At 41.7% G+C, this 12,872-nt stretch overlaps 1 protein-coding gene and 1 long non-coding RNA gene across 8 annotated transcripts in view; one reads left to right on the top strand and one right to left on the bottom strand.

Annotated features, from left to right (window-relative positions):
* LOC120399988 overlaps positions 1 to 12,872 on the top strand; it is a 28,505-nt gene that overhangs the window by 14,248 nt on the left and 1,385 nt on the right. Inside the window, exons 4-5 of one of the 2 annotated variants that reach the window (XR_005595444.1) lie at positions 4,981 to 5,197; positions 8,978 to 9,101. This is a non-coding gene — a long non-coding RNA (uncharacterized LOC120399988). The remainder of the gene's footprint in view (positions 1 to 4,980; positions 5,198 to 8,977; positions 9,102 to 12,872) is intronic. The other variant, XR_005595445.1, reaches the window with a different exon arrangement.
* BEND6 (BEN domain containing 6) overlaps positions 2,636 to 12,872 on the bottom strand; it is a 36,676-nt gene continuing 26,439 nt past the window's right edge. For 2 of the 6 annotated variants that reach the window (XM_039528310.1, XM_039528312.1), the window contains exons 7-9: positions 12,621 to 12,813; positions 9,682 to 9,820; positions 2,636 to 5,286 (exon numbers count right to left, since the gene is read on the bottom strand). In XM_039528310.1, coding sequence (XP_039384244.1) covers positions 5,013 to 5,286; positions 9,682 to 9,820; positions 12,621 to 12,813 — 606 coding nt within the window. In that variant the 3' untranslated portion in view covers positions 2,636 to 5,012. Of the gene's footprint in view, positions 5,562 to 7,495; positions 8,122 to 8,359; positions 8,455 to 9,681; positions 9,821 to 12,620; positions 12,814 to 12,872 lie in introns of those variants that run through there. The other 4 variants (XM_039528313.1, XM_039528315.1, XM_039528314.1 and 1 more) reach the window with 4 other exon arrangements.

Raw genomic sequence — 12,872 nt, forward strand, 5'->3', positions numbered from 1 at the left:
TTTGTGTGGAAAGTGGGGGCACATTTAAAAAATGTTATTTTTGGGAGTATGTTGAGGACTATGGGGCTCACAGGGGTGCACTCTGCTCAGTGACAACCAATCAGAGGGGCTGCTGGAGCGACCAATCAGGGACCAGAAGGGCCACCTAAAAGGAACCAGCAGCACCAGAGCAGTCAGTTGCTGCCTGGAGCTGGAGAAGAGAGGCCTGTGTTCCTGGTTGCTGAAAGAGCAGCAGGACCAAGGACAGCTCAGTGCTGGCAGGGACTAGGGGAGCAAGAGCGCTCCTGGCTGGCTGCTAGGACTGAGCCTAAGACAGTTGCTGGCAGGGACCTGGGAAACAATGAAGGAGCTCCTGGCTGGCTGCTGGGACTGAGTAAGAACTGAGCCTGGGGAGGGCCACAGGAAGGTAGTGTCTCCAGGGAGGAAGTCCTGGGAGTACGGCCCCATACCAGGGTGGGACTACTTAAAGACTGAGTCCGGGAAGGCTAGAGAGACAACAACCAAGGGGTACTGAAATAGGACCCGGTGAACTGTACACTCTGGAAGGGGTCTCTTCTGAGTCACATACAGACAGTATGTGTGACTTGGCTGGAGGGCGGAGTCACTGAAAAACCACCTGAGAAACCACCAACAGGGGTCACTGCAGACAAACTCAACCAGAAGGGGGAGCTCAGGAGAGGTTGGTGCCATCCCATTAATCAGATAATGAATTAATATATTAAATAACACTTGTTCTAATGAAAATGCTTGGAGGCCCTAGAGGTAACAACTTTTGCCATGATGAAAATTGACCATCTATGCCTTTTCTTTTCTGTCGCTTAGACAGTTTCTAATCCATAACTATCTAGTTTTTTTAATCATCTAGTGTAAGGAACTTTCTCAAGGGCTTGTTGGAAGGCCAAATAAATTATACCAAAAAGTTCTTCTTTATTCAGTTTTGTTGTCATACTCAAACAATCATAGTAGATCGGAAAACATGTTGGTTTTTCCCCCTTAAAATGCCTAGATGGCCATAATTTAACTGCATTTAAATATCATTTCACCATTTTTTCTGGTACTGAAGGCTCAATAGTCTGTAATTCCCAGAGTCAACCCAACATCTTTTAAAATGTAATTATAATACTTACAACTGCCCAATTCTTTGCTAGTGTAAGATGATTTAATATGAGCATACTTTCATTAGCAGCTCAGCCACTACTTTTTCAAATATCTTCAGAACACTTTGTCTACCATTCACTCCTGTTAACGTTGCCATTTATTATATAGATTGGTTCTAGAATCTCCTCTTTTTGCACCACAATGTGATCTCACCTCATCTTTATAACTTGAAATGAGCATGTTTCTCAACATCCGCTCCATCAATCATCCTTCTGCTCCCCAGCAAAAGCTTGCGAGTCTGTAAGTTTGCCCTGAAGATCAGCAAATCTGGGTTGTTGTGGAGTGAGGAAGTCCTCCTGGATTTCCATTACCCCTTCCCCATCATTATTACAAGATGAACAATCAGGGGGGATAGCTCAGTGGTTTGAGCATTGGCCTGCTAAACCTAGGGTTGTGAGTTCAATCCTTGAGGGGGGAACTGGGGTAAAAATCTGGGGATTGGTCCTGCTTTGAGCAGGGGGTTGGACTAGATGACCTCCTGAGGTCCCTTCCAAACCCAACATTCTATGAATAATAAAAATGTACTAACCATGAAGTTGTGTATGTTCAAAGGAGTATCTTTGGCCCTTTATTTGGAGAGGGAAAAGGAGTTGGCTCCACACATTACTTTGTTCCCTCCTAATCCCAAAGTGGAACCAAGAATTGCCCTGTTCCTCCAACTCTCTCCCTCTGTATCCCAGCATCCTCACTCTCTCACCACTGCCTTCCAAGTTCTCCAGCTCTCTTCCCTCTGTATTGCATCATCATCTCTTCCTTTGCTGCCCATCAGCCTTCTGGACTAGAAGAGCTCCTGGAAATAACCTTGTAGAAGTAAAAGGAACAAGGAGTACTTGTGGCACCTTGGAGACTAACAAATTTATTTAAGCATAAGCTTTCATGGGCTAAAACCCACTTCATCAGATACATGCAGTGGAAAATACTGTAGGAAGATATACACAGAGAACATGGAGAAAATGGGTGTTGCCATACCAACTATAAGAAGTGTAATCAGTTAAGGTGGGCTATTGTCAGCAGGAGGAAAAAAACTTTTGTAGTGATAATCAGGAGTGTAGCAACATCTTTCAGGGCTGTTATCTGCCTGTGCCAAGAGAAAGTCAGAGCACAGCTATTTGTGTTTGACTCCATCTGTTGTGCTTACTGCCTTCAGATGTTATAAAGCTCCTTGGCTGAACTGCTGCTGCCCATGTCCAGAAGCCTGGTTGGCAGCTCAGCAAAGGGAATGCACCACAGCCACAGGCAGCTCTGAGGAGGCCGTTCAGGTCAGGGAGCCTTTATAATCCAGGCTAAGCCCTCCACTGACCATGGATTTTGTGGGCCTCCAGCTTTGGGGCTTAGTAAGTCCTACAGCAAATAGATGAGAGGAGTGTAGAGGACAAGGAAAGAGGCTGATGAAAGGAAATGTTCAGACATAAAAGGAGAATGCAGAAGAAGAATAAAATATGACAGTAAGACACAGTAAGTTTTAATTTTTGTATTTTTATAGAAAGTTGCTTCAAAAATATGATTAAGTATATACATTAATAATGCAATACATACAGTTTTATGTACAATATATACACAGTAGTAAAACATCCTTTCAGCTATATTTTATCTGTGGTGTTAACACCATGAGCCAGAGCCTTCTGGCATGTTGTTTTATCTGCTTTCATCTTAAACTTATCTACAAGGAAAACCAGAGATGTCAAAGATGGAGACCTATTAGAACACCTAGTCCATTCCCCTGCATATGCAAGAATCTTCTTTACAGTGCATTTATTAGTGCATTGTCATATAAACTGGGCTTTCAGCACTTTCCTTGGGAGACCCCATTTCACAGCCTATTACATCTTACTGTCAAGACAATTTTTTTTGACATTCACCCTAAATATTCTCTTTCTTAACTTCATCCTGTTACTTATATTTATATACCCTTAAACCAATCTAACTAACTTCTCTATCTCCTCCACATTTAGACCTTAACATGTGTAGACTTTTACTATATGCTCTGATCCTTAGTCACTGATTAGCCAGGAAAAAATATGTAGCTCTTTTATTTTTTTCCCACTAAATGAGTTCTTCAATAACTTTTTGTTTCTCTTCTGTGAACTCCCTCTAATTTGTCAATATCTTTCTGGGAATGAGATGCTCAAAATTAAAAGCAATATTTCAGATACTTCCTGCACCCAAGCTTACACTGGCCCATATGTCACTAACAGATTTCTTGGGAAGCCAGGAGTCAACAACAAAAACCCTGCAAAGAATTATGGGGAAAGTGTGTCTCTAAGGTTTCCAAAGACAGAGGTCCCTCTCAATCCTACTACCCCTCCCTATCATATCCAAAGTCAATCTGGCCTGCCATCTGCGTCTCTTTGATCAGCCACAGTAGAACACTCATAATTCAGTGGACCAAGCTAAAGGGGGTGGTCAGTTCTCAAAGGCAGGTACCATATTTACTGCGGAGCTACAGCACCCATACTTCCTGTCAGGCCCTGTCCTACTGTCGCTCCAAGCCAGCAAGAGGAGGTATGTCAGACACTATGGACAGCAGCAGCAGCTGGTATCTTTATCCTCCACAAGAAGTCCCTTCCTCAAGAGAACTGCCCTCCAGGTCAAAAGGAGCAGGAGCTCCTCTCTCCCTTCATTACCCCCTTTCTAGTCCCTGGAGAAAAAGAGAAGGGACTCCTCACGTTCAGTGAAAAAAGGGATATTTGGGACTTGTGAATCAACTAAACTTTGTAGCGCCAGGGCACTGGCAGAAACAAGGCCTGAAGAGGAGGTCATGACCTCAGCCAGCAGAATCAGGTGTCTGTCCCCTGTACCTCCTCCCATGAGGTAAAACGGAGTGGGAAGCTGTGGGAAATGGAGTGGAGAAAGACACACAACTTTGTTTAAGGGACAGTTTTTCAAATTAGCCAGGGCTCTCAGTGCTGCCAGGTGATTTTTATCTGCCTTCGGGTTACTATAATTTGCCTTTTTTCTCACACCCTTCTAAGAAATAATCTAAAATTCACCAGACTACATATAGGTGAATATGGAGGGCTAATATGGAGAACTGCCCTGGCAAAATTCTCACACGCTGGCAGCCACACCCTTACTATATCCAGAGGAGAAAAGATGCTCCAGGTCCTCCATGCATCTAGGCCAAAAGAAACCTGAGCCGCCTCCCAACTCCTTAGAGATAAAAGTGAGTCTTAGCTCCCTCTTCTCCCCCACTCCCCATATTAGGGCAAAAGAACAGCAGCTCCTGAGAGAAGCACTCCCTGCTGACCCAACAGTATCCTTGGCACGGATCAAGAAAGGGAACTCCTTTGGGGTTTAGGTGCCTAAGTATTTCTAGATCTGAGTCCTTGAGTCCCTGTTTTTTCATCCCTCTGAAAGCTAACACTATCTGCATCCTAACACTGTCTGTCCGTATTTCAAACCTCTCTGGATCCCTTGGATTATAGTAAAGAACCTTCTGTCTGGAAGACTAAAGATCTTGCTCTCATATGTATAGATGGGTGTTTGGTCTGGGCTGTGAAGCTCCTTGTGGTTTTATTTTTGGCATTATCTTAAATAGTGTGTCCATTATCTGGTTATAAAGAACATTTGTATTATTTTGGAACAAGTTATAATCCATTCTGAACTACAGTAGGGCATGCATGTGTTTTATAATACTTAAATCTGACGATATTGAAGCATTTTGAATTTTTCTTCTACACTGTGGAATTTTCATTACAAATCAGAAAATTGGCCCCAGACCTCTATTCCTCTTCCAGTATCTTTATCAACTGTTGCTAGGTTCTGAACACACTGTTAAGTGTCACTTCTTCCTGCCCATTTTCTACTGTCCCCATCCTCCAGTGTCTGCCTGAACCACTATGAAGGGTCTGCTTTTACTTCTTGTCGGAGCTCCTGAAATCCTGTCTGCAGCCCTGGTTGGGAGTAGGAGCCGGTGAGTTTCTGCCTTGAGACTCCATGCTGGAAGAAATTGGTGTGACACCGCCTTGCTGAGCTTCTGTACTGGGAGGAGGAGAAGCCAGAGAGCTGTCACCATGCTGAACTGGTGTGGGAGGAGCCAGTGAGTCATCATCTTGCTGATCTTGCATGCTGGAAACAGGAGTCAATGGGATGGTGTCCTGAGTACTGGGAGGAGGAGCTGGTGAACCACTGTTGAGACAATTAATATCTAAACTAGGGATTATTGAAAGTAGTTTTGAGACTCCTACTGCTCTTAATTTCTGAGCAGCAGACTCTGTTTATTTAACTTTAGTTCATTTCCTCCCTTGGCACTCTCTCTTTTTCCTTGTGTCTCCTCAGCCTGATGGTTTTCAGATGAAGTTTTTTTTCTCTCTGCTTGGGACTCAGTAGTGAAGTACTTGTAGATCTGAATTGTGGCCTGGATTTTGATGTGTTTGTTTGTTTGTTTGTTTTTAATTTGCTCCCTGCAGTGCCACCAGAATAAATTGGTTATTGGTCTGTGCATGAGTTGTTACTGCAGCATTACATTATTTGCTCTATTTTTCTTGGCCTCCCTTCCCTGCACTCCATTTTGGGGAGGTGTACTGTAGGGGCTACAGATCTACTGACCAAACAAAAACTCTTTCATTGAACGTCCCATTTTAAAAATGAAGAATTGCAAAGGTTCATTTTAATAATGTGACAGCCCTGGAGACTGATGTCCTGAATATCCTCAGAACAGGTTCACAGGGGCATTTTCCTGCCAATGTGACTCAGCCTGGAGGTGGAGAGCCCAATTCTCAGATTAGATGGTAGTTCAGTGTAAAGCCTTCTCAAACCACAGTCATTCTACTGAGACTGCCACCAGTGGAGCTAATTATGCAGTTTTAGGTACTCATGTTCTCCTTATGGACACCTGAGTCCCAACAATAGCACTGTCACAGTTGGGGAAGCAGGTGGACAGTAGAGTTTTCCCGCAGTGCACCATGTTCATAGGGCTAGAGTGTCAACATTGGTCAGGGGGCACTAAGCACTTTGGGATATGTTAACTCTGACTCAGGACTGTGCACTGCAGTGTGGATGCCAGAGCCCTAGGTTCGAGCATAGGTCAGAAAATTCTTAACTTGGGGTTAAAATACAATGTAGATGCTCAAGACCAAGGTTCCCTGACGTAGGTCAGCTGACTCGAGCCCCACTTACCCTAGGCTTACATTGCTGTGTTGCATATCCTAAATGTCCTGTATTTGGTTGGGGGAGTTCCCCTGGTGCAGGCATTGTCAAAGACAGCTGTAAGGCTGCTTTCTAAGGGCTCATTTGTAAGCCCTGGTGTAAAGGGCATGCCGGGGTAGGACTGGTGAATGTAGAGATGTGTTAGAGGTGAGGCCGTAATGTACAGTACTGCTCTGATAAGATTCTGAACAGCACTGTGGTTCACACAGCAGTGTGGGGATGCTGCTGTAACATAGACAAGCTTCCAAAGTGGTCTAAATTATGCTGGGGACCACTCTACTGGAGCAGCCCAGGATCAAGTACATTCTGGACTGTGAATTCTGTGCTGCCCCTCGTAGAGGCGCAGCACAAAATCTCACCATCAGTGTTTATTCATAGATAGGAGTTGACAATAGACTACATGTACTTTACTGTTAATGCTTTTATTTTTTCTCTGGGACCAGTGAGAATTTTGTATCTGTGAGTTTTTGGTGACTATGGATTGTGTAGTTTTGTTTGTACTACATTGTATGTAATCTCTGTTTTACTACCACACAGAATGTCTTGTAAAATATTCAGATGAATAAAAAGTAAAAAGCCCGAATCCTCGATTGTTTGCCACTTTGATCAATGTAATATGCAAATTGGCTACAGTGGATGATGGTCTGAAAGACTGACTTAAGATTCAGAGATGGAAAGCTGAATTCTGAAGTGGCAGCTACAGAAGAAATAATAGAAACCTCTCAGATCGAAATATTCCCCCTCCAGTGTTACACTTAAGTGAATAAAAATAAATTTTCTTATTATGTTTCAGATGTATTTACTGCCTGTCCACCTGCAGCCCCACTGTGATTCCCCAGAATCCCCTATCCAAGGCCAGAATTTTCATGGCATGGTGCCTCTGTCGAAGTTGTATATCTGTGAAACTCTGATTTTGTTTAGTGATGCAAGCTATTAACATGTGCTGGGTATCTCATGTTTGCCAGTATTTGGGACTGAAGCTGGTGGATATGATATTCAATTAGTTTCCAAGGTATCTGTTAGATTGTAAACTCTTTGGAGTAGGGCCCATTATTTGGTTATAGTCTTAGCTTTATACATTATCTAGTCCATAAATAGGGCCTCTTGGCACCACTGCAATACAAACAATGAACAACAATTGAATAATATATTCAGCAAAGCATTTCTGATAAACTTTAGAGCTATTTGAATAGAGCAAAATACACCTGGAGAATAAATTATGTGACAAAAACCATTAAATTTGTCAAATACCTTTCATTAATATTATATGACTAGCTCTATTTGGTAAGGGTTTGCATCTAATAATGAAACATGAATTTGGCTCATGGTGAACTTTCAGTCTGGGAAAACCTATAACAGTGTTTCTGTCACTTTCTGAAAGGTTTATAGGTGATGTTTTGTAGACTGGGATAGTTCGTAACTGCATATAGTTTTTGTTACACAGTATCTAGATGTATGTAGATATTACTGTATTTGCATTGTTAAGGCATACATTGTAATTAAGTTAGGGAGAAGAAAGCAGTTAACAGAAGACACAATTCTGCAATAATCTACTAGATGTGAAAATGAAAAACATCTTAAGTGAAGTAGGGACCCCTATAGGTTGTTCTCAGAAGGAGGCTGGAAACATAGTGAGTTTGCACTTGGTTTGGTATGCCCTATGGTTTTGGAGTGTGGTGATGCCCTGGTGAGCAGCTGTCCTCCCAGCCCTCTCCCTGGCTCCCTAGCCATGGATCCAGTTCCTCATGGAGCTCCCACAACAACAAGAGCTTCCATGAGGCTGGAGGAGAATGCTGAGGAGCCAGTGTCCCATGCCTGTGGAAAGTGAGAGGAGAATTTTGACTACAAATTTTATTACTCAGGTACTTTGTGGCAATCCTACTCTGTCACTTTTAGCCCAACTGTAACAAGGACAGTCACAGTGCTAAAACAACCCCACCGCCCCCTACCACAATGCATCACAGTTAAAAATAAAATATCCCAGCATTCCAAATAACATGTTATTTTTTAAAATTTAATGCAAAATGCTATGCAAATAAACAGGGCCACTCACTTTATGATAGTGCTTTGAAGACTGCTTGAGGCATCAAGAAGGCCTAGTGGCTTGAAACACTGGGGTGTGAATCTTTAACACAATTCACCTTGTCACTGCAATAACAAGATCTTTGGCACAATATAACTGTTTGATTAATGCCTAATCGATATTTCACATGAATTTAAAAGGTGGTGTGAGTCACACCTATGTAGTATTGATGCTGAAAAACAGGAGGAGTCTGACAGAAGTACTGTATGCAACATAGATTTGTCTATTCCATTGGGCCTCTAAGTGCATTGACCATTTAGTGGTTGACAATGATGTAGGAGAATGCGGACCTTTGGGAGGATATTTCTTTCCAAAAGTCCTAACGTAAGGTCAATAGTTTTGTCCCTCATTAAAGAGGTTTTCTCCAAAAATCTCCACTCTTACTGACTTAGAATGTGTCATATAGGTCTTATTTTCTATTAAACTCAATTTTTTTTGAATGACATCTGAAAACATTGTAATAGAAATTGGTGACTTCATTAAAAACAGGGACAAGTTTAGTATTTTTAGACCATACCTATTTATATATATATAAACTGAGAATAACAGTAATCATAATTAATAGCTCTTATATGGCATTTTTATCAGTAGATATCAAATTGCTTTATGAAAGAAGTCTGTAGCATGGGCTAAGAGGAGAAGAAACTTCACCTAGAAGGATGGTGTTTCTCCATGACATAATCCCCACCTCAAAGACACGGGTCTTTAACAGGTAAATTAATGCAAATCCTGTCAGTATCGTCTTATCCAGGTAGCAGGAGTTTCACTATCATAGCACTAGAAAATCTAGTTAAAGCACAGAACTTCTGACCATGTCTTTTGGATGTCCTGAGATCTGTGCAGAACTTGAGATCCACTGGTGTTGAGGGCTGAACCTTGTGGAAGTTCAAGTTTCTTACACATTTAATTCATATGAAGAGGATAAATGGCTGTATAATAGGAAGGCTAAATAATGTAGAATCGATAATAGACATATTCGTCAAATTAGTCTGTTACTGATTTTGAGGATGTTAAATCTTCTGTCTTTTCTTCCCTTAACTTATTTGCCCTGTGTGGTCTGTCTCGAATGAGCAGCCTTGTTGTGCTGCTATGTAAAAAAAGAGTACTTTTCTATTTTGTAAAATTTATACAAGGATGTAAAAGGATCTCCATATTGGGCAACTGTATCGGTATGAACATATATATGAAAGATAATTTTGAGATTACTTTAGTTTCTGTTACTGCAATGACAGAGCCACATATTGAAATACATTTGGGAGGCAGGCTTGCCTTTTTTTTAAAAAAAGACTTACCAAAAGCTATGCTTCTGAAAAACAACTGCATTAAGATCTTTGCTTAAAATTGGCTTCTTGGTGCAATTGTTTAGCTTTTGCCCCATCATTCTCCGAATTAAAGCATCATCTGTATTTGGAAATAACTGTTTTGTGATTCCTGCAAAATAAAGGGATGATGTTTATGAGACCTTCAGATGAAAGTGCCAAATCAGGGAAAATATTAAGTGTATGGTCGAAGTTGCATCAATTGAGCTTATGAAATTTCAACATCCAAAAGAGACTTACTCTACTCTTTTCTGTATTTGGCCTCTTTGCTCCCCTTGCCCACTGCTCTGCCTGGTTCACCAATTTCCAGTCTGGTTTTCTCCTTCCATATTAGGTTGGATATTAGGAAAAACTTCTTCACTCAGAAAGTGGTGAAACACTGGAATGGGTTACCTAGGGAGGTGGTGGAATCTCCTTCCTTAGAGGTTTTTAAGGTCAGGCTTGACAAAGCCCTGGCTGGGATGATTTAGTTGGGAATTGGTCGTGCTTTGAGCAGGGGGTTGGACTAGATGACCTCCTGAGGTCCCTTCCAACCCTGATATTCTATGATTGCCAGTCTTGCTCTTAGTTTGTTGGGCAACTCAGAAGGAAGTTCCATGACCTTGATGACTTCCTGTACTATATACTTCCTATATATACACTCTGCCTTTCTTCCTTTATCTCTGTTCTCTTCCTTGCCAATTCTAATCCTACTCTCTCATCCACTCCCATGACAGCTCTTCACCACCTTTGTCTCTACTTACTTCTTCCTCTCCCATTTCTGTTCCTCCCGCTCTGTCTGCTCAGGGGCTGGCTGACTTCTCTGAATGCAGCTCTCACATGACCTAGCGGGAGCGCTCTACTTCCTGCTTCCCTGACTCCCTCACCATCCTCATCTCCGCCTTTGATTTTATCTTCTTTTAACCATGTGTCCCACTATGAAATCTTCCAGCTTCTATTTTCCTGAAACTCTTTGATGGGCCAGCTTGTTCCTATCTCCTCACACATCCTAAAACGTCTGACTTGCTCCTCATTCCTTATCGGTCTCTTATCAGTTGCTCTCGCTGTTTTGACTCCTTCCCATCTGCGTTCAGGCATATTGTTTCCCCTCACCTAACAAAATCCTCCTTTGACTCCCGGTCTCTTTCTATAGACTCCCCTTTATTTTTGAGCTGCTTGTCATCATCTTTCTTGACACTTCCCTATTTGAGGTCAGTGACTTTATTGCCTTCTTCCAAAATTCATGCTTTTATGCCAGACTGTCAGGAAGATTGATCTCTCTGAGGTCCATTGATATTCAGTCCATGTACTGAGTCTTTGGTCTTCCCCTTGGTCATCTTCCATCCACAATCATTTCAAGAGCTATAGTACTGATACAACTCTCCGGGCTCTGCTGGATATGCCCATACTAAAATAGCCTAGCTTCCCTCAACTTGTCTTCAACTGGAGCAACTCGCATTAAGCCCCTTCTAAGCTCATTTTGTTTCCTGTCACAGAGTGTTCAACCATTTGACCATCTCAACATCTTCATTTCTGTGGTGGGCATGCTTAGCTATCATTTTCTTCTTACCTGTCTGACTGCTCCTTCCATGCTGCATTTGATAGGTCCCCCATCACCTCTCCTCAACATGCTGGTGAATCTTAGGGGTCTGTCCTTTGTCCTCTCCCCTCCTGGCACTCTTCCCCCCACCCACTGGCACTTGGGAAATGGATGAGGTCACCAAGACCTCTCCTCTTACCTCTGTTGATGACTCCTCAATCTACCCACCTATCTGTCCAGGCTTGCAACTCTTCGTAGCTCTCTGATACTTCAAGAATGGCCTCATGTTTTTTTTAAACTAAACAAGGAAAAGACCTTCTAAATCTTTCCTCCTACAAACACACTTTCTCTATCACTTTTGACAACTCCAACTTCCCTGTGTCACCTAATGCTAAAATCAAAATAAAGAAACAAACTTTGGAGTTATCTTTAGTTGCTCTTCTTCTTCTCAACTAAAACGAGGTACTTCCCTTATCTTGTCACTCCTCCTTCTATAACACTTCTAAAATTCACCCTGTCCTCTCCATATGTGCTGCCAAAATACTCCTTCATGCCATGACTCTATCTCACCTACACTACTGTAACCTCTCTCTCTCCTCCCAAATTGCTTCCCCCTACTTCAGTCTAGCCACCACTTTGACAGCTAAAATAACCTTCCTCTTCTAAATTAGAACCAGGTCACTCCCTCAAGTCTCTTCACTATCTCCCTCTCTCTTTTGGCATATATTTCAAGCTCCTTGTCCTCCCTTTTAAGATGACACCCAGCTCTGCCCTGCCTACATTTCACTGCCTGTTGCTAACCATCTTGCCATCCTATACTTAAAAGAAACAAGGATGAAGAATAGTTAATCTCCTACTCCCTCTTTCACATTTGGGTCTTTGTTTTTCACGTTGCTCTTTAAACCTGAAATGAACCACCCTTTCATGGGCACCAACCATCTTCTGTCTTTAAGCCCTTCTATTAAGTCCTAATTTATTTGCCTTGCTTTCCATTTCTGTGCCTCACCCAATCTTAACCTCTTTCAAAATATCAGAACTTATGTTCACTCACTACAGAATATAGCTAGCATTATTTATATTTATATAAACTCTTGTCCTCTCTTTGCCTACCGTTTGACTACTTTAGGTGGTATTTTTAGTTTCCGTAAAGCACCATGCAATAATACAGTGCTATATAAATGTTTAATAATAAATATTAATAATTCAAAATCCACATAATAGGAACAAAAGGTATTTTGCTTTTTACTGATTCTGCACTTTTAACAGTAATGAGATAATAAATGTGAAAAGACCAAAACAAATACAAATGAATTAGTAACGTGAATATGGCAGTTGAAAGTGCAACGAAAAATAAGACACTGTGCCATATCAAGTAATATAAACTAGTCATCACCTATGATTTCCTGAACTTCATTCTGATTCATTGCTGGTTTTGCTGCTTTATCCTTTGAAGAGGAGGATTTTGCACCTGTCAGACTGTGTGTGGCCATGTATTCGTGTGTATAAAGGGCTTGCATCAAATCATTTATAAACTTTTGAGGCTTGCTCTTGTTACAGAGGGCAATCTGCCATTTTTCAATCTTGAACTGAAAAATACAGTGGTCATAGACATGACTGTTCCAATCCTCAGAAAATACAACCAAAT

The sequence above is a fragment of the Mauremys reevesii genome, linkage group 3 (assembly GCF_016161935.1).
Source record: "Mauremys reevesii isolate NIE-2019 linkage group 3, ASM1616193v1, whole genome shotgun sequence".
Classification (NCBI taxonomy): domain Eukaryota; kingdom Metazoa; phylum Chordata; order Testudines; family Geoemydidae; genus Mauremys; species Mauremys reevesii.